We start from the raw sequence: 26,726 nt of genomic DNA on the forward strand, positions 1-26,726 counted from the left end.
CAAATGGAGGAAATGGTCCGATCCATGTAAGGTAACTGAAGTCTTTTCCAAAGCTGTGAGAGTTGAAGGTGGGAAAATTTGGAATTTCAGAAGGATTTCCATGTGTAAAGCTTTGGACTTACCGGTTTCTTGCCCTGTTTCTCATTCTGGTTCTAGTGTGTTGGATGATGTTTCCTTTTCTAATATGTTGGACACTTTTGGACTGGAACCTCATTCTGATTCTGTTGAGTCTTGTTCCGAGATGGTTTCCCGGAATGAATTGTTGGAGTCTTGCCCTTTGGTTACTAACTTTTCAGAAGCGGACTGTCCTATTGCTGTTTCTGATAAGCATCCCTCTGGAAGTGTGGTTGAATGTTGCACGAATGACTCTGTGAGAAGAAGTTCTCGTATAAAACATTCTCCTGTTAAGTTACGTGATTATTTGCACTGATTATTTCTTTTTTTTTTTTTTTTTTTTTTTATAGGGGGAAGATGTGTAGTGTTCCTTCCTGCTAGGTTACATTAGAATTGTTATGGTTCTTTCTTGTTTAACATTCCATGTCTGGGAGTTGAATAGTAGGAGCCTGTATCTTAATGCTTGTGGTTGTCTAAGCTGTTTCTTCTGCAATAAATCTATCTTCTTCAATCAACCCCTCGTTGTGGATTACTACAGGCCTCAGCTATTAAGACATTTAGTTATGGCTGTAGCTCTTCTACCTGAGGAAGTATATGGGAAATGGCCACATTGCCAGCTGTAAGCTTCCTTTTTATTATTTTAGGAAGGTGCGTGAGGTGGGGGATGAGTGTCTACTTTAGTTCCTATCTTCTGGTAGGCTACAAGCTGACCAACTGGCACTTGTAGATGGCAGTATATTCAAATGCAAAGACTTCCTTCCTACTCCATTGCACTTTTGTGGATCCACGTCAGATCCTTCCAACAGTCAGATATTGTGCTCTGCGTAAGGAAGGGGGCATTGGGAAGCCTTTGTAACAAGCTCTGCACCCCACTAGACAAGCATACCTAAATAACCGCATACACTTTCACCTGCCTAACAGACACCTATGCTCAGCCTCACTCTCACACCCCCGCATCCACAAAAGCAGATGGGAGATTGCTTGTTCTCCTGTATCGCATCCAAAGCATGAAACAACCTCCTACAACACATCAGTCTCCTCCTAACTTCTTGAGCTACGCAAGAAGCTAAAAACCTGGCTTATCAAATAACTCTGCGGGACCCACATGTCTACACACCTGCTCAATCGGATGGATATCCTCGTGGGTGATTAGTTTGCTCTACAAATTGGCCAAACATAACACAATATAACATAAAAGGCAGCAGGGGCTTGAGAGAATATGGGCCTGGCAAACTCAACAACATTGTCTACAGGTTGGGGGTCGCCAATAAGCCAAAGTACAAGAACACCAGAAAAGGGGAACTTCACACCCTCATTCAAGCACAACCTCCATTTATAATGCACTTGACAAGAGCAAGGGTTATCAGTCATCAAGAACTTAATGGATTTACATATGGGAGTCTGTAGTATCCTGCATTAGGAACTAGGTCTATACTCCTGAACTATGATCATCTGCCACCAGTTTCTACACTAGCCTGTTAGGAAGAAAGCTGATTATACTACTGAGTCCCACACTCCCCTGGTAAGAAACAACCTACAGCTATTTGGAGAACATCTCACAGGATTTGAACATCCATCATTGGGCAGAAAAATCTCTAGCCAGCAAGGATGAAAACAGGAGCAGGACAGCTCATGGTACAAGGGACATCTTACCATTCACAAATACAAACTAACATGCATTAGAGAAGGATTATCAGTCCAGCCTGTATATGGAAGACTTTACTCACACATCTGTGTCACAAAAAAACGGATTACCTTGCAAATAGAACAAGGAACCACTGCGTTTTTCGATTCTTCAATCTCTTTTCAGCAAGTACGTAAGGTAAATAATTCGGGGGCTGGCTGCTTCTCAAACTGTCAAAACTTAACTTAGTTTTTTCTCAGGTGTATTTATGCCAATATAGTGGATTCTTGCAATGCAAGGTTCTCACAATGTACTACAGGTTGTTCTTCAAAGTAAATCACATGGTGTCCCTAATTAGCAATACTGTTCTTGCTGAAGTTCTTGCAAAGACCAAGAAGAATACTCAAGTTTCTCTCTAAAGGGCAGAACGTTTCTGAACTAATATGAAAGTAGCTGGTGTCTTGTCTGTCATATACCACATCTTTCTTGCTGTTGTATGGAAGTAAAAAAACATACGATTTGCTTATTATATGTCCTCACATTGATCAAGGCTTTGTTGCTCGACTTAATTATCACATTTAATGGGAGTAACCTGGTTATTCTGTCAAACCGCTCCAGTAGTAGGGGCCCTAAGACGACATCAGTGGCAAAACACCGATAGATCACCTCATAAATCACAAATTTAGCTTGAGCGAATTAAGTCCGATACATCGAACACCAACTGCAACAGGTCTTACTCATTCTCCAAGTACTTCACACTGTGCTCTGTAATGAATAACTGAGTAATGAATTTAAAAGCTATGCATATAGCTTTACTTATACTCTCACGCCTGGACTACTCTAATGCCCTTTATATCGGTGCCCCAGACTTTCTGATTCGCAAATTGCAAGTGGTCCAGAACGCGACAGTGAGGCTCCTCTTTGATATCCCCAGGAGGCTAAGCGTGCGCAAGCAGCTCTGCGAGCTCCACTGGCTTCCTGTCGGCCAAAGAGTGCCTTTCAAGCCCTGGTACTGGCCCACAAAGCTTTACATGTCCCGTGCCCATCCTACTTAAGGGCCAGATTTGCGTTCTACCAGCCAACACGTCAGTTGCCATCGGCCACCCTCAAACATATGGTGATTCCTACTTTCAAGAGGGTTCGTCTAGGTGGCCAATCTCTGGCGGTTAGAGCTGCCTCCTTGTGGAACAACTTACCGGACGCTCTGAGGCACACGCCAAACCTGACTTGTTTCAAAAAACTTCTCAAAACTCATCTATTTCAGCAAGCATTCTAGCTTCACTGTTCTCAGCTGACACTAGGTCTCTCTTCCGTGCCAGGACAGTCTTGACTAACAGGGCGCGTTACAAATCAATACATAACATAACATAACATAACATATGTGATAAAACTAGGCACCACCTCACTTTCACTCTCACATATGCACAAACATCGTTTGGGAGTCTGTAAGGGGCAGTGAGTGCACTGCTGATTCTGTAGACCTACGGCGCACTTGTTGTCCCTTACAGACTCCCAGGAGGATCACACACCCTGGACAGAGCCCTATCCGGCTCTTTTTTACTCGTACACTGCTATCCCAAGGCTACGTGTTTAGAGTGACACTCCACCGGACATGTCAGGGCTCGACAAATCATAAAAAATGCTCTAGACCTGCAAGTCTAGTAAACTACAAAATCTCCTCGACCTAACTTAAATGAACTTGACTCAAACTCTGAGCAAATGTGACAAGTTAACAAGATTTAAAAGCATTTTTATTGCTCATTTACTTTGTGAGCAATAAAGATGCCTTTAAATCTTGCTATCTTGTCACATGTCCTCTGCTTTCAGAGGCCAAGTGTCAAGTTTGTATTCCTACTCGCCAGAAAGGGCGAGTAGGACCTAAAAATAGCTCGTCCTTAATCAATCTCACTCGCAAATGCGAGCGGTCGAGTGAATTTTTCGAGCCCTGCATGTAAACGAGTCCATTCATCACTTTTAATCCACCTCTTGGAAACACCACTCCTAAAACAGCAGGGATGGAAGTACAACCGGCAGAGAGACCATCTTTCAGCTATCTTGCCTAATAGCTCTTAAGAAGTCTGGGTTTTCCACCCTTACGAAACACGTGTTGGCTCGGCAATTGATCTTCATTAAACACAGAGAACATGTGATACTTGGAGTGTTCTTCTTATATATTATCTGTTTGACTGACTATGTTGTGATTTCCCCAATATTTCATATTTTTAGAGACGCAGAATTTGATCTGCATATTACTACGACGTGTTCACAGGCCTTTTCTACATTAATGGTATTGGATGAGGGGGTGACGGGCCATGCAAAATGCACTGTACACCAACAAACTCTTCCATTCATGGGTATTCATAAACATTTTGTAAGGACTTTCCTGTGCTGGAATTGAAAGTATAGCTACCTCAAAGACAAGTGTGTTTAATGGGTGGGAACGGACATCCCGAATTCCCACTTCAACGGAGCGTAGTATTTTTTTTTCCCCAACGAAAGGGGAGGAGGTCAATGTTTTCCTTATGAATAAAAAGGAATAAGCAAAAATAAAATAAAAAGCTGCAACGTTTCTTTTCTCCATACATAGTCAGGTGGATTGGCTACTATGTAGGAAAACGGATGGAGCAGACCAGGAGGGACTAGAGTAAGCGTAGAAATTGAGAACTTACATAGATGTCCAGCGTGCACTCAGGGCTTTCGATGAATCCTCAAAACTTTAAAAATATACACAATTAGATCCACAATCCATACATTTTTTTTTACTTTTCCCTAACTCTTAGAAAATCCACCCCTCCAAGTCAACATTTTCAAATCTGATTGTTCCAATTAATTGAGTGAATCTCTGCTATCTGATTCACATTCACTTGGGATCGAAGGTCAGCAAACATTTTCCCAATGTGTCAAACTTCTAGGAATAATAAAATATCAGGATTTCATCCCTTGATACAATGAAAAGCTTTTCTACTCATACTAAGCAGTCATATTTAATGCGTATATTTCAGACCTTTCACATAGTACTATCTCACGAATAAAATGCAAGTCTTTTGCAGAGAACACAGCCAAGCTCTTGATGTTTTTTATTCAGTCCTAACCTCTCTGTACTATTACCCACCTAGACTCTAAAATAACCCTTACTCCCTTGATTAGTAGCCATCCCTAAAACGACTTGTACCTCCTTTACCCTCTACTGACGCCTAAACCCTAAAGTTATCCTTACATCCCTTTACCACTCTTCACCCCTTAATGCACAAGTTACTACTTGTGTAACGATATATCTGTAAGAGACATTTGTTAGTGATAGATTCCTTACCTTAGAATATCACCAGGCGTCAGACTGGATCCGGAAAATTTTGCGTAGCAATACCCCTGCGCGCCGGCAGGCGTCGTCAGCGGCTCCGCGTCTGTCGTCGGCATCGTTAGCGCCGGAATGACGTCGGAGTACTTAGACGCCGTCCATGCGCGCTAACGTCAGTTCTGATACACAGCTTTTCCGCGCCAGATACGCAGAGCCATTATAGAACCAACACTGGTGCCATGAAACTAGGGCCCTGAAAGGGGATGACCTTAACCCTAGATATCGGTTCGCAGAACGGGGAGGATGGGTGGGTCGGTAAGGAATCTATCACTAACTAATGTCTCTTCCAGATATATCGTTGCACAAGTAGTAACTTGTGCATCTGAAAAAAAAAACGTTAGTGATAGATTCCTTACCTTAGAATAGATACCCCAGCAATACCAACCCCGGTGGTGGGTCTGCGAACCAATAATCACACCAGAAAGTCCTGGAGGACAGAACGGCCAAAGAAGCCATCCCTCCGGATTTGGCTGTCCAGGCAATAATGTCTCGCTAACGTGTGTAGCGAGGCCCACGTAGCTGCCTGGCAAATGTCCTGCAAGGGTACTCCTCGGCCCAGGGCAGTTGTAGTCGCCGTGGCCCGAGTAGAATGAGCCGTAGACCCACAGGGGGTTACTTCTTCGCTAAGGAGTAACACGCCTGGATACACAAGATGATCCACCGCGAGATGGTCCGCTTGTGCACCGCCTTTCCCTTCTTCGCGCCCACGTAACCAACAAAGAGTTGGTCATCCACCCGGAACTGGCATGTGCGATCCAGATAGTAAGAGAGCGCACGTTTTGGGTCCAGACGGTGGAGCCTCTCTTCCTCTTTCGAGGGATGCGGAGGCGGAAAGAAGGTGGGCAAGGTAATGGACTGCCCAATGTGGAAGGCAGTGACAACCTTGGGTAGGAATGAAGGTCTCGTCCGCAACACAACCTTGTCCAGATGAACAGAGAGGAAAGGGGGTGTAGAAGAAAGAGCCTAAAGCTCACTCACTCTCCTGCCTGAGGTGATGGCAACCAGGAAAGTAGTCTTCCAGGTAAGAAGACGGAGAGGACAGTTATGGAGCGGCTCAAAGGGAGCACACATTAGATGAGTAAGTACAAGATTCAAGTCTCACTGGGGCATCACGAAGAGAACAGGAGGGAACATATGAGTGATGCCCTTTAAGAATCTGTTGACAATGGGGGACTTGAACAAAGAAGGCTGATAAGGTAGCCTTAAGAAGGCGGAAAGGGCAGAAAGGTAGCCCTTGAGAGTGCCCAGAGCAGAGCCCTGCTGGGCAAGAGAAAGAAGGAAGAGAAGAACCTCAGAGAGAGGGGCAGGGAGAGGATCCACAGCCTTTGCTGTGCACCATGCCACAAATATTTTCCACCTGCAGAATATTTATGATGTGTCTTGGCACAGGATTCAAAGCAACCAATTGAAATGCCATTTGAGCGACAAACGAAAGCAACTAGTACAAACTTACAACATTTTTAATAAAGAAAACTGATTAAAGACTTTGAAATAGACAGTTTAGCAAATTATTTCCTGTAGCTGGTTGATCTAGTTTAGTGAACTACAAACTTTGTCTACATTTCATAAAATATATTACAATAATTGAAAAAAAGGGGGTCTGTGAAGTAGGGTAATGCTTATGCGAAAAACCAAGGTAAAATGAAAAGTCAACTTTAGAAGCCAAAATATTCTAATACTGTTGCTTCTATGTAACAGTATAATACTTACAGGTTTCGGTTGCTAAAGCAAAATATTATTCCGAGGAGAATGATTAGCAGGAATCCTATGCAGCTAGGCACTACTATAGCTTCAATTTCTCCTTTAGCTAAAAAAAAGAAATGAAGGCAATTAAACATCAATTATAATAAACATCTGCACTTCTTAATGCATGTAATAAATGCTTAGCAAGGGTACCTCATGACAGAGCAGATCCACAACTTAACCAAAATTAAATTTATATTACACGAGGTACCCATTTTGTATTTGTGTTATTTATAACATACTACACAATACCATGTGCTCCATCTGCACAAGACCCAGAATGGGTATCTATGAAGTAAGAAGATGAAGGCAGAAGAAAAACAGAAGACCCACTCTTAATTTACTCCCTCAAAGTGAACAAGCACTGGTAAAGCAAATTAATTTAATGTTGGAAAATGGCTGACGGCCATTTTGGAACGGCAGATTATTTAAGTATAATAACTCCATGAAGGCCGGCAGTGAGTTAGAATGCATGTGCATGCAGCTCTCATGGAATGCTTTTTGCGCTACTGTATAAGAATTTATTTTCCAGATGATTGCTCATGCATGCTGACCCTGGTCACCGACAATGGATTTCTCATAGTACAACAAAAAGTGTTCCATGAGCACAGTATTTGCACATGGGGGCTACTACAGTGGCTCATTGTGGACTATTTTGTTATACATAGATTTTCATTTACAGTAAATAAATAGAAAATGGGTGCTTCACACATGCATGGAGAGCAGAAGAGGGGAAAACCAACAAATAAAACAGAGGTATGTGGTGGGAAGGAGAGGGGCAGGAAATGCACAGATGGGGAGAGAAAAGGGAAGGAGCCTGGGAGGGGAGGCATGCATTTAAATCAAAAGCCGTAATCCAATGCATCAGGTGTTGGCAGACAGCTTTTTTGGCTTTCTCAATACTCGTTTTGTTATGGTTGTTGTAAAACGGTATTATTTGAGAGCTGCTAGGCCCTCGCCAATATAAAAGAAAAATTGGGTAGAAGGAAAAATACTGTTTAAGTCCAAAAAGGCACACTTGGTTATAGTAGTCTTGGGGTCCGCATGCATGTTAGCAGCTCCCTGGGTCTCAAAGCAATGAGGGCTCCCACAGAAGGCGAGGAGCCAGCAGGGAATGCACCGGCCTCCAGGCTCATCTCTGCTGTCCCCAACGGAGAAGCAACATCGCAGGGGATGAGGTCGCTCAGGCCGAAATTGGCCTGGGAAGGGGAGCCGTGCAGCCCCCCTTCCATGTTTAAAACAAAATTAAAAAAATGAAGAACAGGCACGTGGGATGGGATCCCCGGGGGCCAAAATTGGCTCAGGGAAGGGGTGCCACCTGGCTCCCTTCCATTATTTAGAAAAGAAAAAAAAAGCCTGTGCTTCTGAGGGATGGGTCCCATGAGCCGAAGTCGACCTGGGGGGGAGGCCACATGCCCCCTTCTTCTTAAAATGCTTGGCCCCTGAGGTTGGGGTTCCCCGGGCCTAAATCAGTACCAGTGAAGGGATTATATGCAGCCCCCTTCCTTTAGAAAATAAAAAAAGCCCTGCAACTCGCGGTAGGCGCTGCCCCCTTTCTCCACCACTTTGCAAACGTGCCTCCTGCCAAACTGCTGGTTGGAGAAGGGAAGGGGTGGAGTCCCCTTGGTTGCTGACAGTTCATAGGTGTCAACAGGACCTCCTGTTAGCTCCAGTAAGCCCCACACAGTAGGATTCCTGAGAGGTGGTCAGAGAGCATGCCATTTTTATCCACCACTCTGCAAATACTCCTCTAAGAACACTCCTGGTGGGGGGATGAAGTCTCCTTGCCTCTTGAGGGGCCAAGGGCCTCGGGACTAAAGTGGACTTCTTACCCCAAGCAGCAGAGTGCCAGGAGGTGTGTTTGCAGAGTGGTCGAGAAAAGGGGTGTGGCCTCTCACCACCTCCCAGAAATCTGGCTGTGTGTGTCTTACTGGCGGGAACAGGAGGGCTAGTTGACCCCCAAGGACCCTCAAGACCCAATGGGTTTTATTTCCCAACAAGCAGCGTGCTAGGAGGCGTTTGCAGAGTGGTGGAGAAAGGGAGCGTGGCCACCGAAAACCTTTCAGCAAACCCACTGTGTAGGACTTACTGGAGGTGCAAAAACAACAGTTGATGGACAGAATGCAGAACAAGGTCATACATTCACCCCAGTACAGAGATCTGGGCCTAAATCCATCGGTTTTTTGCACTCCACACCACCCCAGTTCAGACATGGCCATATGCAAATAATCCTTGACCCTGTGCCTCGTGGGAACAGTCCAGCCTGAACTGCCAAGCCAGGTCTTTCTTGGACCGGATTCAAGCATCCTAGGACCGGTTTCTGGCTATCAGTCGTCTTCAGCCAGGATTGCTTGACTCCAGTGGTGTGGAGAGCATGGGACTCACGTCTGAGCATACCCATGCTTGATTCCGGAAGGACATCTGTTAAGGCCTCTTTGAAGGTCAGCAAGGGTTCTGAGAAGGAGACACCTGGCTGAACCATGTCAAGATATACCTCTTGACTACCACGGAAGGGAGCTGAAAGTCCAGGACCTCAGTTGCCCTTTGCACCACTCGACGTTATGATGCTCCCTGCTCCATAGCCACGGTAGTGGGAGAAAACAGGCGAGAATCTGGAGAGGTATCTAGTCCACTAGCTGTGAGAAGTTGGCCTGATACAAGTTGATCACTAGAACTAGTGAGCATCATATATCAGTCCAAGCAACCCTTATGGTGATTGGTTGTAAGTCAACCTTATAGACCAGCTATCCTAATGGTAGCATGGACAAAGCAGTCTTATGCTAAACTCTTTTGGCATGTGAAGCCAGCTGTTTTACCACATATAACCCCTTGAATACCAAATGAAAGGACACCACACAGGTTGTTATGAAAATAAACAATATATGTATTACTAACAAAACACCGCTGAACTCTTTATGGGATCAGAGGGCTAAGCACATGACAAGACTCTTAAGAAAAATACGATAAGTTGCACAAATTACAATGGTGCCCTAAGGGCACGACAAACCATATACTAAGTAAATGGTATAAGGAAATCGATAGAAGGAATGGAGCTGTCCAGAGGCTGTAGGATCGCTGGGACTACACTACCCTAACCTTAGGTAAGGGGCAGGAGGCCCACGGGACGCGTGTGCAGAGTGTGAACTCACACGCGAGATGCGTAACAAAGTCAATGGACAGTACAAATTACGAAAAGGTAAGTAATAGACTAGTTAGGACTAAAACAACTGGATACCTGGACACTAGGAGAGTCAATCTACCCTTGAGCACCGAAATGCTCTCGTTACCTCACCCACGGGCGCATAGGTATGAAAGTGTGTCGGGTTTCCGCGTTGAAGTCAATGGAGCCTTGAAGTAAAGATGCTGCAGGCGACCAGGAGGAAGACGTCCGGAGTGATCCAAGGGTGGATCAAGGAAGATGGAGACCTGAAAGCAGAGGGGACAATGTTCACAGTCACTAGCCAGTGACTGGAGTGGAACCAGGAAGGAACCAGATGCTGTTGTCGCGATCAGGTGAAGAGTGGACGCTTGACTCTGCAGCCACGTGGACCAGGAGGTGTCTTCGACGACCAGGATGGAGGCACAAGCTGTCCCACGCAGGCTCTCGCTGTCGGTGGTGTTGGTTCCGGATTCGGCGTCAACAGGCCTTGGCAAAGGCAACCCACGCGGTGAGTGGAAAAAGCGTCTGGTGCAGACCAGGAGGGTCCGGGGTGCTTCTCCTTTGCAGGGAAGCAAGGGCCAGTCTGGAGCAACCAGACCAGCGGTGTAGATTTCGTGGATCGTCGTCTAGGAGGCCACTAGCCAGCCGGCAAGAGACTAGACAACGTGTCGAGCAGCAATCAAGCAAAAGGCCCCCACGCAGATATCGTGGATGCTTGAGGGCTGATCTTCTGTGCAGGAGCTGCTCGGGGCTGGGGCTTCTCAATCCCCAAAGCACTTTCTCGAGGATGCCTCTGAAGTCGTGCTGGAAGCGAAGTGCAGTTTCTTCAAGATGGCCGGTCCCACGTGTCTCGTCGCACCCACGGATCTCAGCTGTGCTGCAGATGTAGGTAGAGGTCGGAGAGGTCTGGAAGTCCGGATCTCGTCGGGCTCTGAAGTCTGGTTCCGGCAAGAAGGACGACAAAGTGAACCGCTAGGACGCTTGATGGTGCCTGCTGCTGCAGGGTGGTCACTCCTTGGCCACAAGGGAGATTTCTTCAGTCTTCTGTGGAGCAGAACGTCGAAGTCCAATGTTTCTTCTTGTAGAGTTTCAAATCAGGATTAATCTAATTGGAAATGGGACCAGCTCCTACGTTTATTCTCCTATAGTGGGCTGTACTATGACTAGGTCCCTCCTATGGGTGGGACCAGGAAGGGGGTGGTTACACCCCCTATCCTTTGTCCGGTTTCGCGCCAGAGCTGGGGCTGGAGTGCCCCAGCAACTGGTTTGAACTCGGGGTATGCACAGGGACACCTTGTGTGCCCCAGGCATGTCTCATTCCTTTCAGCCTGTCCTACCTAATACACAAAATCCTGTCTGGGGTGGTGCTAGCACCTCCCAAGGCAGGAAACCCTTTGTCCAGGCCTCCCTCGCTGGAAGGACTCCCAGCAGCAGGAGGTCAGATTTGTGTCTGTGGTGGCAGCATCCATTTTGTGATGCTGAGGCTCGAGTTAACTTTAACCGGGGTTCACAGTTACATACATGCCGTGTCCCTCTAAAAGGGTGGAATGCTACCCCCGTTGCCAGAATTGGCGAGGGGGTAGTATTCCAATTCGTATGACACCTTACTCGACATGTTTTGATAATGCTATGCCAAAGTTACCAATAACCGCGAGGATTATAATGCACTTAAGAGTATATGGTATAGCGTTATCATGGAAACAGCTAAAGGACTTGGTTCCGAAAGCTGCAGACAGGCTCAGCTCATGCTAGAGCACCATCTCACATAATTCCAAGCACTCTGCCTCCAGGATTGTTAAGGCTTGCCATAGGAGTGACTTATAGGAGGATATGTGTCCATTTTAGGGTTAGATATAGGTATACTATATCTAAAGCAAAGAGTGTTTACACCACCTTGCCCCAGCTGTGTTACCAGCCAGTTGTGTCTGTTTAGATGGCCAGCCAGGGGTGGCACAATACATGTTGCAGCCCCTGGTAGGCCTTGGTTGCATTTATGCCCTTGGTACCTATGGTACACTGTACAAGGACTTACAAGAGTGACCCAATACCAATTGGTAAATGCACCTAAAGTACATGGATGTCAATTTAGAGAGAGAGAACAGCTAGGCTGTGGGTCTGATTAACAGGCCCACAGCCATGGAAAGTAGTAAACCAGTGAAGCAAAAAGCAAAAATCTGGGGTGACCATAGGATTGCAGACCCTACTCTCCTACACTGGCCTCACCCAATTCCTCGTACCAGTCCATGTCCTGGTAAAGCTGGTCTTGAAAAGGGTCCAGCGACCCTACCCAATCTTCCTCCATTCCTAGCCCTTCGGGATAATGCTGAGGAACAGACCTAGGACACAAGGGTTCTACCGGTAACGGCGTTGATCTGCCTCTAGGTCGTGGCAGATGAGAATGCGGCTGGTGACACTTGGGGGGTCAACAGCGTCAGGAGTCTCTGTGTCGGGTCGGTGACAATGGCATGACCGGCATCGGTCCGGAGCCATCACTAGATACATGGTAAGTGGGTGGGGTGTGAGTGGAGAATCATTGGTGCCGGGCTGAAGCTGCTAGTGCGGAACACGATGGAGCACCCTCTGAGCCTCCGGGGCCCGGAGGTGCAGCAGTAGGGTCAGGCTGCTCAAATAGGAGGGACATGACATCATAACATCCAGCTCTCAAGAAGGCAGAGTAGCGCAGACCCAACTGAGTTGAACAGCTATGTATTGCAGCTTTGATCTTGGAGCTCACAGTAAAGGCCATCAAACACAGTAAAGTCCTTTTGTTAAGTGTGTTTAGGGCTTTTCTAGGTTATTAATTATTCCTTTTTCTAACAATACAGATAAAAATAATTGTTGTGAAATGTACAAACTCCGATAATAATTACTGAGTGCTAAGTTGAAATGCAAATGCTACTTACCAGTATGCATCTGTTCTTGGCATGTAGGGCTGCTGACATTCATATCTGTGCATAGATCGCCGCCTAGTGTTGGGTCCGGATGATTGCACATTGTTGTCCTGGAAGAGTCTTCGAAGTATCACGAGATAGGTGGCTCCTCCCCTGGACTACAGTGCGCATGGGCATCGCCTCCAACCCCAGATTGTTTTTAGCCATTGGCAGAGATGGAGTGAAGTATGTGAGTGATGACCATGCTATGAGCATATAAATATATGAATACTGCAGCTGCTACAGGCGCCGGGGAGGAGGGTGGGCGATATGAATGTCAGCAGCCCTACATGCCAAGAACAGATGCATACTGGTAAGTAGCATTTGCAGTTCGAGGCATGTGGGCTGCTGAATTCATATCTGTGCATAGAATACATAGCAGTCCCTCCATTAGCGGCGGCCGCCCGTGCCAGCTGCAGCAGTCTGAAAAAGTGTTTTGAGAACAGCCTGACCAACAGCTGCCTGCTGTTTGGAGTGTACGTCTACACAGTAATGTTTAGTGAAAGTATGTGTGGTAGACCATGTGGCTGCTCTACAAATATCTTCTAAGGGAATGTTACCTAGGAAAGCCATAGAGGCCCCCAACTTCCTGGTGGAGTGGGCTCTTGGTGGGATAGTGAGAGTGCGTTTAGCTTTAGCGTAACAGATTTGAATGCATTTCACGATCCACCTAGCGATCCCAGCTTTGGAGATAGCGTTTCCCTTGTGGTGTGTGGCAAAAGCAACGAAAAGCTGCTTGGTTTTGCGAAAATCTTTTGTCCTGTCCACGTAGTACATTAAGGCTCTTTTAACGTCAAGGGTGTGGAGCATCCGCTCCGCCAGCGTCTCTGGGTTTTGGAAAAATACCGGCAACTCAATTGTCTGGTTCATATGGAATTGAGATACAACCTTGGGTGAGAATTTAGGGTTAGTGCGGAGCACAACCCTGTTAGCATGTACTTGGAAGAAAGGTTCTTGGATGGTGAGCGCCTGCAACTCGCTAACCCTCCGTAGCGATGTAATTGCTACTAAGAAAGCAACCTTCCAAGTCAGAAACTGAAGCTCACAAGAGTGCAGTGGCTCGAAGGGAGGACCCATCAGTCTTGTAAGAACCACATTGAGGTTCCATTCTGGAGCTGGTGGGGTCCTTGGTGGAATGACTCTCTTGAGTCCTTCCAGAAAAGCCTTGATAGCAGGGACCTTAAAAAGTGACAGGTGTTGCCTATTCTGGAGGTATGCTGCCATAGCAGACAGGTGAATGCGGATGGAAGAGTACGCCAAATTGCATTGATACAGGTGGAACAGGTAACAAATGATGTTTTGAATGGAAGCATCTAGCGGGTCAATATCGTGGTTAACACAGTAGATGACAAACCTCTTCCATTTAGCCGCATAACAAGCTCTAGTAGTGGGCTTCCTTGCCTCCCGAATGATGTTCATGCAATCGGGAGGAAGATTGAGGTAGCCGAACTCTAGGACTTCAGGAGCCAGATCGCCAGGTTGAGCTGTTGCGGATCTGGGTGCTGAATGTCGCCATGGCTCTGCGTCAGAAGGCTGGGAGTGAGATGAAGCCTTTGATGCGGTACCACGGAGAGTTCCAGAAACGTGGTGTACCACGGTTGGCGAGCCCACGTTGGAGCAACCAGGATGAGAGTCATCGAGTGCTGCCTGAGCTTGCGTGCCACCAGCGGTATCAGAGGTGCTGGGGGAAAAGCGTACGCAAATCTGCCGGACCAGTTCATCCACATCGCATTGCCCTGTGATTGCGGGTGTGGGAACCTGGCGGCGAAGCTTTGGCATTTTGCGTTCTCCTTTGTGGCGAACAGGTCTATCTCTGGATGACCCCACCTTTGGAAGTACGGTTGGAGTACTGATGGATGTATCTCCCACTCGTGCATTTGATGGCTGTGCCTGCTGAGCAGGTCCGCCATCTGGTTGTCCTTGCCCGGGAGATGCTCTGCCATGAGGAAGATGTTCCTCTGAATGGCCTACTTCCACATGCTCTGAGCCAGATGAGACAGCTGCGGAGAGTGTGTGCCTCCCTGCTTCTGAATGTAGTACATGGCTGTCATGTTGTCCGTCCGGATCAACACGACTTTGTTGCACAGATGTACTTTGAACGCCTTCAAGGCCATGAAGATTGCCATCAGTTCCAACACATTGATGTGCATCTTCCTTTGCTGTAGTGTCCATAGTCCCTGTACCGTGTAGTGGAGTACATGCGCTCCCCATCCCTGGAGAGAAGCGTCCGTCGTCAGGATAATCTGTGGCACAGGCTCTTGGAATGGTCGGCCCTTGCAAAGGTTTTGTGGATTCCACCAATGCAGAGAGTTGTATGCCCGACCGCTCACCAACACTAGGTCTGTCAGTTGCCCATGAGCCTGAGTCCACTGACGTGCTAGGCACTCCTGAAGCGGACGCATATGTAGTCTCGCGTGCGGGACAATGGAGATGCAGGAGGCCATCATGCCTATCAACTGCATGAACACTTTCGCTGGAAGCGAGTGTTGGGGTCTGAATCGTTGGATCAGCGTTTGGATACTGGCGATTCTCACTGAATTTGGCTGCGCAGTGGCTGCCAGAGTGTTTATTGTCGCGCCCAGATACTGTCGTACATGGGCGGGCTGGAGATGGGATTTCGGGTAGTTCAGAGAGAATCCCAGATCGTGCAGGAGATGAATAGTGCGTGACACGTGGTCGGCGCACTGCTGCTCTGTTTTTGCCTGAATGAGCCAGTCGTCTAGGTAAGGGTAGACGTGGACGTTCTGGCGTCGTAGATGCGCCGCCACAGTCGCCAGGCACTTCGTAAAGACCCTTGGCGCTGTGGTGACCCCGAACGGCAGAACCCTGAACTGGTAGTGCTGGTCTTGAATCGTGAATCTGAGATACTTCCTGTGGGAAGGCTGCAAGGGGATATGAAAGTATGCATCTTTTAGATCCAACGTAGCCAGGAAGTCCCCCTGTTGAAGCAGAGGGAGCACCTGCTGCAACGTGAGCATATGGAAATGCTCCGAGAGAATGTACCAGTTGAGGGGCCTGAGGTCCAGGATGGGCCGTAGGGATCCGTCCTTCTTGGGGATTAGAAAGTACAGAGAGTAAACTCCTGTACCCCTTTCTGGCAGTGGGACGAGCTTTATTGCCCCTTTTTGCAGCATGACTTGAACTTCCTGCTGCAACAAGTGCAAGTGCTCTCCGGACATAGGACGGCTTCTTGGAGGTATGTTTGGTGGAGTGGAAGTAAGTTCTAGACAGTAACCGTACTGGATAAGAGACTTGACCCACCTGTCCGTGGTGATGGAATTCCATGCGGGCAGGAACTGCTGGAGTCTCCCCCCGACCGGTGTTGTGTGGTCGGGGGGCAGTGACAAGGCGTCACTGCTTGTTGGCGGTGGTGGACCTGGAGCTGTTGTTTCCACGTCCCCTGCCTTTGATGTTGTTGCCTCTGTAGCCACCTCTACCCTTGTTGGTGTATGAGGTTTGGGTATTACTTTTATAATACTGTGTGGATTGCGATGCCCGACCCCTTGAGGTGCCTCTGGTATTGGAGCGGCGAAAGGAACCACCCCGAAACTGCTGAGACTGGAGGGCCCCCATAGACTTAGCAGTGTCTGTGTCTTTCTTCATTTTTTCCAGTGTCGCATCCACCTCAGGGCCGAACAGGTGGTCAGGATTAACTGTTTGGTTCAGGATGGTTGTTTGTATATCCGGTTTGAAACCTGATATCCTAAGCCATGCATGTCTTCTCAGCAACACACTAGTGTTGATTGCCCTGGAGGCTGTGTCAGCCACGTCCAGCGCACATTTGATGGAAGCGTTTGTGATGAGCTTTCCTTTCTGAATTAACATTTCCCCTGCCTCCTTGTACTGGTCAGGCAAGTGTTGCAGCAGTGTTTCTAGGGTGTCATAATGAGCCCTATCGTAGCGTGCAAGTAGGGCCTGCGTGTTTGAGATTCGCCAAATGTTAGCTGCCTGTGCAGCAATCCGTTTCCCTGAGGCCTCAAATATTTTAGACTCTTTGTCTGGGGGAGGAGCGTCACCAGTGGTCTGCGAGTTCGCCCTCTTGCGTGCGTTGGATACCACCAACGAGTCCAGTGGCAAGTGTCCCTTGATGTATGTTGGATCCGAGGGCGCTGCCTTATATTTTTTGTCAATGCGAGGATTGATGACACGCGCCCGGGTGGGCTCTTTGAAGACCTCAGTCGCGTGCTTTAGCACTCCCTTGAACATTGGCAATGTCTTGACCGACTTTTCAGCCACTGAGAAAGTGTCAAACAAAAAGTCCACATCCACAGGATCTGAGTGCAGCTCGACCTCATGGTTAGCTGCAGCTCGCTCAATCAAAGCGTTGAAGGCTGCCGAGTACTCCGTCGGTGAGGTCTTTGCAGCAAAGAGCTGCGGTTCCTGACCCGATTGCGGGTCGTCCGGGTCGCCTCCGGCAGACCAAGGCTCATGTTCCTCCTCCGGATCCGAGTACGCCGGATAGTTGTACTCGACCTCCTCATCGTCACCATCCCCTGCGTTGGAACGCGTTGGCGAATGTTCTAAAGCTTGTGGAGAGGCAGGCTCGATCGGGGCCGAAGTACCCGCAGAACCCTTCTTATTTTTGAGAGGAATGCGAAAATGTTCCAACACCGGCTCCGTGGTGATTTTCCTCTTGAGGAGAGACAGTTTTCCGGTATTGGCGTCGATGATGACCTCTCGACGCTCTTCCTCTGCAAGAGGCTGGAGCCGAGGCTTCGCCACCACCAGTGCCGCTTCGGGCGTCGACACCTGCTTCGAGGGCACACCTGCCCCATGCTTCGGAGCGAAAGCCTTCGGCGTCGACTTCGGCGGCAGGGTGAAGCGGATAGGCGTTTGCGCCTTTGTGGGCTTTGTTGTGTGCTTCGGCACCACATCCCCTGGTTCGGGAACCACAGCGTCCTTCCGAATCCGTTGCAGGGACTCAGCGACCTTCTTCGTCAAGGACTTGGAGGACTTGACCGGCTCGAGCGATCTCCCCGAGTCGGGAGTCGGGTCGGCGAGAGGCAACGTCTTCGGAGCCGACACTTCACGGTCCTTGTCCCCGACGGGCGGAGCCGTGGAATCGCCTTGACGCTTCTTCGAAGCCTTCTTCGGGTCATCGACCTCGACCATCTTCGGCGCCGACGCGGCCGCGTCGGTCGACTTCGTCTTCGGCGTCGACCCCGAGGCCCTTGGGTCGGCCATCTTGGCACGGCTCTTCAGGTCGGCCATGTTGAATTTTTTGGAAGTCGACGCCTCCAGAGCCTTTTGCACCAGTGCAGCTTTCACTTTCGGTTTCGAAACCGGAGGAGTGGATACCAATGGCTTCACTTTCGTTTTTGTTAACGGGAGTGGCGCCTTAGAAATGTCCGTGACCGGGCCCGGAGGCGGGGCTGCTGGACTAGTAACGAGGTCTTGGGTAAGGCCCGAAGGCGATCCCTCGACCTGGGCCGCATGAAGGGGATTGACCCCTGAGTCAGTCTGGGGACGCTCTTCCTCCGAGCTGTCCCGCACGGTGGCAATTGCCCCATCGTCGTCCCCTACCTCGTCGCCGGCTTCGTCAAAGTCCTCGTCTCCCGCGTCATAGGCATCCCCCTCAGACGCGGGGCTAGAGTCCGAAACCCGCATGACATCGTCGTCTTCAACAGATTCTTCGAAGATGTCGTCCGGCGGGGGCGCCGATGTTGCCGATAACTGGGCCTGGAGTCTAGCGGCCCGACGAATCTTGAGAGTCTTCTTGCACCGGAACTTCAAGCAGGCCATGCACCTGGCCTCATCATGGTCCGGTGACAAACATTTGTTGCACACAGGGTGCACATCGAGGTGTGAATACTTGGAGGTGCACACCTGGCACCTTTTGAACGGAGTCCGTTCCATGTCTGGAGCGTCGAGTAGGCCCGTCCGCGCCGAGAGCACGCGGATGGGTAGCAAGAGTTCGGAGCTGAGAACAGACAAAAACCCGAACAAAACGATACCGACGCACAGCCTAAAGACCTTTTGGTCTAGAGTTAGAAAAGTTTTACAACTATCGATTCCGACAGAGGGAACCGAAACACATCCGAACCCAATGGCGGAAAAAAACAATCTGGGGATGGAGGCGATGCCCATGCGCACTGTAGTCCAGGGGAGGAGCCACCTATCTCGTGATACTTCGAAGACTCTTCCAGGACAACAATGTGCAATCATCCGGACGCAACACTAGGCGGCGATCTATGCACAGATATGAATTCAGCAGCCCACATGCCTCGAACCCTTATAAAACACAGTGCAATTGTTATCACATGCGTGTTGCAGTGGCAGCTGGTGGAATACAGATCTTGTATGAGGGCGCAAAGCTAGCGAGTATGCCAGGATACTTCTAAAGATGATTGAGCATAAACTTGCAGCAAGATGGTAAATTTCACAGCACAGCCTTCAAACACATTGGCTAAAGATCCTGAGGATTTGAATGAACAATTCCAATACATTTGTAGTGTTTCATGCAACTTTACAATCCACCAAGATGTGGAGTTTGCCCTCCTCATGAAACCCAGGGGCCAGATTTATCATTCTTTCACACAATGCAGCAAGACAATTTGCTGCACTGTGCTGTGGTTAAGGGAGAGGGCAGTAATCTGCCATATTTACCAATATATGATGCATTTCTGCTTTCTCTCTGTGCTAGTGCACAATCTGCCTCATAGCGCCAATGCAGGCACCCTTGGAAACAGACAATTATACACATTTCTAAATGTTTTTGTCTTTATTTACTTAGCTTAATATTTTGTAATTTTCTAAACTGATGTGCATTCTTTTTGTGGTGTTTTCACTGTGTTACTGTAATTTATGTGTTGCACAAATACTTTACCTCAAGGTAAGCCTGAATGCTCTGAGCCAAGGTACTAGAGGGTGAGTGCAGGTTAATTTATGTTGTCTTTCTTACTTACCCTGACTAGGTTTGTCTTGGACAGGGTGCAATTCTCTGCCAACTAGGGACCCAATTTCTAAGAATTTCAAATTCGAGTGTAGCAAGAAGCCTTGCTCGAGGAGCGCAATTATCTGTGCAGTCGCGATCTAAGAAGATCTGGGCAGGCGTACATCAGGTAGCGATCTATGGCAGGTAGAGCATGTACTACTGCTCCACCGTACCAAGAGAGTTGATTAGTAGGGATTAAATATGGAGACATGCTCGATGGAAAATGGGAATACTGAACTGTGTAAAAATCTTAAGGGGAAAGAAAAAGTATGGTCATGTTAGAACGCTGAAATATGTGGCTTTCCTGCTTACTGACACAATTGTGTCTACAATATGAACAAAAGTAATGTGGAAAAACAGAAGAAAAAAGGATTATGCTACTTACCCAGTAAGCATCTGTTCTTGGCATGTAGAGCTATATATATGCACATGCTATGCATAACCCTGCCATCTAGTGTTTGGTACGGATGTTCGCAAGTTATTTTTCTTCGAAGAAGTCTTTCTTGGTCACAAGGTAAGGTGACTCTTCCTTTCGGTGACAGTGCGCATGGGCATCAACTCCATTGTTAGATTGGTTTCCCGCAAGAGGATGAGAATGGAGGTGTAGTACAGAGATGTCCATGCATATGTAATATATATATATATAAAGTAAAACTGCAACAGTTACAGGTGCCCGGGGTGGCGGGAGGGCACATGTGAATCTACAGCTCCACATGCCAAAACAGATGCTTACTGGGTAAGCAGCACTAACGTTCAAGGCATGTGTGCTGTAGATACACATGCATTGCATAGACTATACAGCAGTATTCTCCCACTGCGGTGGATAAACAGTAGATATAATGCAGCTGTTTGAAAAAGTGTTTTCAGCACCGCTTGGCCTATATTGGTTTGTTGACGTGCTAACGCATCCACCCAGTTATGTTTGGTAAACGTGCGTGGTGTGGACCATGTTGCTGCTTTACAAATGACATACATAGATAGGGATGTTACCTAAAATGGCCATATTTTACGAGTGGAATGTGCTCTAGGAGGTATAGATAAGGAAAATGCTACTTACCAGTATGCATCTGTTCTTGGCATGTAGAGCTGTAGATGTGTATACCTGTGCATAGAACGCCATCTGGTGTTGAGCTCGGATGTTTGCAGTTTGTTTTTGTTCTGGAAGAAGTCTTTGTAGTCATTAGGTAGGTGACTCCTGCTTAGGGTGATAGTGCATATGGGCATCGACTCCATCTTCAGATTTTTTAGCCATGGAGGGTTGTGATGGAGTTAGTAAGAAATAGCAAATGATATTCATGTGCAATGTATCTAAGTAAGATAGTACTGGAACAGATAGAGGTTACTGGGAAGGAAGGAGGGCGTATACAAATCTACAGCTCTACATGCCAAGAACAGATGCATACTGGTAAGTAGCATTTTCAGTTTGAGCCATGTGAGTTGTGGATTGTATACTTGTGCGTAGACTATATAGCAGTTATCTCCTTAGCGGTGGCTACCTGTATCTGTTGCAATGGTTTGTAAAAGTGTTCTCAATACAGTCTGGCCCACGTTAGCTTTCTGAACGTGTGTGGTGTAGACCAAGTTGCTGCTTTGCAGATGTCATCTAGGGGAATATTCCCTAGGAATGCCATAGATGCCCCTAGTTTACGTGTGGAGTGAGCTATAGGGGGAATGGTTAATGAGAGTTTAGCTTTAGCATAGCATGTTTGAATACATTTAACAATCCACCTCGCAATCCCTGTTTTTGAGATTGGATTGCCTTTATGAGGTGGGGAGAAAGCTACAAAAGTTTAGTCATTCTAAAGGATTTTGTTCTTTCAATGTAATAAAGTATTGCTCTTTTTACGTCTATACGTCTAGCGTGTGAAGTGGAGAAGTGTGGCTCAATGGTTAGAGCGGTAGACCCTGATGCAGAGGTCTGGCCCGGGACCAGGGTTCAATTCCCCGCCTCGGCGGGTCTTGGGCTCAAAATTCCACGGACCTGATAATTCTCGCCTCGGTGCCTATTCCAATCATGGAGTCCCACTCTGCATCTCTGGGCAATAGCTTGCTTAATCTCCACAACGGCCCCCACAACGCTAAGGATGCCTGGCCTCCACCTTGGGGGTGCCCAGGAGTGGATGCCTCACAGGGAAAGCCAGGATGGGTTCCACAGCGGTATTTGTACAAGCGCCTTGAGATCCTTGCGGGTGAGTAGTGCGCTATACAAGTATCAATTTACATTTACAAGAGCTTGGTAGAGCGAAAAACACTGGGAGTTCTACAGACTGGTTAAAGTGGAAAGGAGACACTACTTTAGGTTGAAATTTTGGTTTAGTCCTAAGAACCACTTTGCTATGATGAATTTTCAGAAATGGTTCTTGTATGGTTAATGCCTGGAGTTCACTGACTCTTCTGAGAGAGGTGATTGCAACCAGGAAAGCTACTTTCCAGGTGCGAAATTGTAATTTGCATTTATGTAGAGGTTCAAATGGGGGACCCATGAGCCTGGTAAGGACCACATTTAAGTTCCATATTGGTGAAGGTTAAATTCTAGGTGGGATTACTCTTGAGTCTTTCCATAAATGCTTTGATAGCTAGTACTCTAAATAAAGACAAATGTTGTCTGTTTTGGAGATAGGCTGCTTTTGCAGCGAGATGTAGTCTAATGGATGTATAGGCTAGGTTACGTTGTAGATGCAAGAGGTAAAAGATGCTGTTTTGAATAGAAGCATCTAGTGCATTGCTTTTTTTATTGGTACAGTAAATCACAAATCTTTTCCATTTAGCGGCATAGCAAGATCTAGTGGTAAGACATCTAGCCTGTTTAATGATGTTCATGCAGTCTGGCGGGAGATTGCGATCTGGCTCCTGAAGTTTGGTTACCTCAAAGTTGAGTTGACTGGGATCTGGATGCCTTATCGCTCCATGGTTCTGAGTGAGAAGCTTGGGTGAGAGGCGTAGCTTTTGATGAGGAACTACTGATAGTTCCAAGAGGGTTGTGAACCATGTTTGTCGGGCCCATGTTGATGCCACCTGAGGGAATGCTGTTTGAGCTTCCGAACCACTAAGCAAATAAGTGGGAGAGGCGGAAAAGCGTAAGCAAATTTGTCTGACCAGTTAGTCCATAACGCATTGCCTTTGGACAATGGGTGTGGATACCTGGATGTGAATCTTGGGCATTTTGCATTTTGGTGTATGGCAAACAGGTCTATTTCTGGGTAGCCCCACATTTGAAAAAATAGAAGCAGAACTTGAGGATGAAGTTCCCATTCACGGATCTGCTGTTTATGACGACTGAGCAGGTCTGCAATCGGATTGTCTACTCCTGGAAGGTGTTCTGCAAGGGGGTATATATTTTACGGAATGGCCAATCTCCATATGCTTTGAGGTAGGTGTGAAAGCTGCAGAGTGTGAGCCCCCCCTGTTTTTGTATATAACACATTGCTGTCCTGTTGTCTGTACGGATCAGGACAGTTTTCCTACTAGGTGGAGTTAAAATGATTTTAGTGCCAGGAAGATCACTAGCAATCCCAGATAAATTATGTGGAATTGTTTTGTTGAGGGGTCCATATGCCCTGAATAGTATGATTTTAAAGATAAGCTCCTCAGCCGGTGAGCGATGCGTCTGTTGTGAGCACTATCTGTGGAACCAGGCCTAGGAACGGCCGCCCTTTGGCAAGATTTTGAGTGTTCCACCACTGCAGAGAGCGATGTGTGCGGCTGTCCACCAACACCAGATCTGTTATTTGACCTTTTGCCTGGTTCCACTGACATGCCAAACGCTCATGGAAGGGACGTAATCTGGAGTCTTGCGTAAGGGACTAAAAATATGCAAGAAGCCATCATTCCTATTAACTGCATGAACACTCGTGCTGATATTGAGTGATGAGGCGTACATTTTGATATGAGGGCTAGTATGGCGCTTAGTCTGACTGGGGTGGGATATGCTAGAGCTTTTGAAGTGTTTATTGTAGCTCCTAGATATTTTTGTGTTGTGGACGGTTGGAGATGGGATTTAGAGAGGCTGACTCTGAATCCCAAATCGTGCAGCAAGTGTATCGTTTTGCGTGTGTGCTGCACACAGCTGCTGTGTGACTTTGCTAGAATGAGCCAGTCTTAAGTGAGCCGCCACTACTGCGAGGCACTTGGTGAAGATTCTGGGTGCTGTGGTTACTACGAATGGGAGGACTTTGAATTGGAAGTGTTATCCGTTAATCACAAACCTGAGATATTTCCTGTGAGCAGAGTGAATGGGAAGTTCTTTTAATCTAGAGTGGATAGAAAGTCGCCTTGTTGGAGTAGTGAGAGTACCTGTTGGAGAGTGACCATATGAAAATGGTCTGACTGATTGTATAGATTTAATGGCCTGAGGTCCAGTATTGGTCTGTGAGAGCCGTCCTTTTTGGGTATTAGAAAGTATAGAGAATACACTCCTGTGCCTTGATGCCGCAAAGGGCCTGGTTCTATCGCATGCTTTTGTAACAGGGAGAGAATTTCTTGTTCGAGAAGAGTGAGATGTTCTGAGGACATTGTGCGTTCTCTGGGAGGAATGTTCGGTGGAGTACCAGTGAGTTCCAGGCAATAACCACACTAGATGATTTATCTTACCCACTGGTCTGTTGTAATGGAATTCCAGACATGTAGGAACTTTTATAGGAGCCCCACGACTGGTGTTAGATGATCGGGGGAAGCGTAGGCAAATCACTGCTTATTGGGAGAAGGGAAGCTATGTGTTGACATGTCCTTACCTCTACCCTTAAAATTGTTTCCATTGTACCCTACTCTAAGGAAACTTCTACAGGAAGAGGGTTGCGTGTTGGACTTGTATGACAAATTGTTGGGGTCTGAGGATGTCGTTTTAGACCCTGCTCTATAGAATGAGCGATAAAAGGAGCCTCTGCTTGAAGGAGATTGCAGTGCTTCCACTGATTTAATCACATCATTGTCTTTTTCCATTTTTTCTAAAGTTTCCTCAACCTGAGGTCTGAAAAGATGATGTTTGTTTCTGGTTTGAAACCTGAAATTCTAAGCCAGACATACAGACGTAAGAGAATACTGATGTTAAGCAGCATCTAGCGCACATCTAACAGAAATATTAGATATAAGTTTTCCTTCTTGGACTAGCTCTTGTGCCTTTCTCTTGTGCTCTTCTGAGAGGTATTGAAGTAGGTTTTCCATCTCCTCCCAGTGTGACCTGTCATATCTCACTAGTAGGCCATGCGTGTTGGAAATTTGCCAGTAATTAGCAGCTTGAGCAGCAACCCTTTTACCAGATGCGTTGATAAGCTTTGATTCTTTATCTGGGGGAGGAGCATCTCCAGATATCTGTGAGTTTGCTCTTTTACGAGTGTTAGAAACTACCAGTGAATCTAGAAGGAGCTGTCCTTTATTGAAAACCGGAGCAGAGGTTGATTGTTTATATTTTTTTTTATCAACACTAGGGGTTAAAATTTGTGCACGAACAGGGTCCTTAAAAATGTCATCTGCATGTCTCATCATGCCTTTTAACATAGGGAGACTCTAGCTAACTCTGTGTGAAGAACCTAGTGTCCCAAATAAAAAAAACTTCATTTAAGGTTTCTTTATGCAGTATAAAACCATGATATGCTTCTGTGCTAGAAATTAGCTCTAGATAGGAAACATTATGATCTGGAAGTGAAGGTTTTGCAGGATATAGGTCTGGATCATTATTCATAGGTGGATCAATAATATAATCATCCCACGGATCGGCAGGTAAAGGAATATTGTCATCATCGTTATCATCCCCATCTCCTTAATCAAGCTGGGTGTGAGGAGATCCCTATGGTGTTATGTGTAGTGGATCTGAGCCTGGCAGTATTGGTAAAGGTCAAGATGGTGGAAGTGGTGGAGGGGATGGGAAAGTAGGATAGATAGGACTTGTAGCAATGTCTTCTTAAGGGGGATCGTGTATCCAGCGTCCTCTGAACTGACCTTCCTTGTTGAAAGGCGTTTTGGCTAATATATGTCCAGTGTCTGTTTTTTTCTGCATTTGATCCAATTTGTCTTTCATAATGTCTAAAATTGGTTACGGGGGATCTGAAATATCTTCTTTGGATGTAGGGGCCGAAAGTTTCTGTACCGAACCAGACTTGTTCTTGGAAGTGGAAGGTTTCGGCTTTGAAGCAGACTTTTTTTAAGCAAAAGCTTCGGCTCTATAGTGGACTTCTGTTTCAAAATGGAGGATTTCGGCTCCGAACTAGATTTGGCTTCGGAGGGGACTATTTGGGGCCCAAAGACAATCTGTCTCAGCTCGATCCCGAGCAGGAAGGCTTGACTACTTGTTTCTGTCCTGGGCCCGAGGGTGGGGCGTCAGAAACCTCGTCTGGGTGTCAACCAAGGACCGAAGGCAGAGATGGAGGTGAAGCCTTATGTTTAGTCGAAAATAGCTTATGGGGTGCAGGGGTTTTAGTACTCACAACCACCTGTTCCGCTAGAATGTTTTCGGACACCAATTCGATCTCTAAGTCGGAATCGGATTCTGCGACCAAGAAGGCCTCTTATTCCTCAGCTGTGGTTTCATGTTCGGTGTCTTCTCTGAAGATATCTGGAGTATGTTGAGTGCTTTGGCGCTGCATTTCTCGTTGACGAGCCAAACAATCTCAAAAAGTCTTTTTCGATCGGAACGACAGACAGGCCTCACAATTTTCTCCCTTGTGCTCCGGTGAGAGGCACAAGTTGCATACTTGGTGTAGATCTATCTATTTAGGGTATCTGGAGCGGCACCGAGGACAGAATTAAAATGGGGTCGTTCCATCAGCAGAAGAATAGACTGATGCGGCTAGGCTTGAAGGCCGTCCACAATTTTTCGATCGAAAATGAGACTTTCCCGATCAAATGGCTACGCGGAGACAGAGGGAAACCTG

General features: G+C 47.1%; 1 protein-coding gene across 1 annotated transcript in view; it reads right to left on the reverse strand.

The window, feature by feature from the left end:
• Positions 1–26,726, reverse strand: part of LOC147726592 (interleukin-6 receptor subunit beta-like) — a 155,507-nt gene that overhangs the window by 52,736 nt on the left and 76,045 nt on the right. The window contains exon 5 of the mRNA XM_086963478.1: positions 6,804–6,900. Coding sequence (XP_086819604.1) covers positions 6,804–6,900 — 97 coding nt within the window. The remainder of the gene's footprint in view (positions 1–6,803; positions 6,901–26,726) is intronic.

The sequence above is a fragment of the Lissotriton vulgaris genome, chromosome 3_1 (genome assembly GCF_964263255.1).
Source record: "Lissotriton vulgaris chromosome 3_1, aLisVul1.2, whole genome shotgun sequence".
Lineage (NCBI taxonomy): Eukaryota > Metazoa > Chordata > Amphibia > Caudata > Salamandridae > Lissotriton > Lissotriton vulgaris.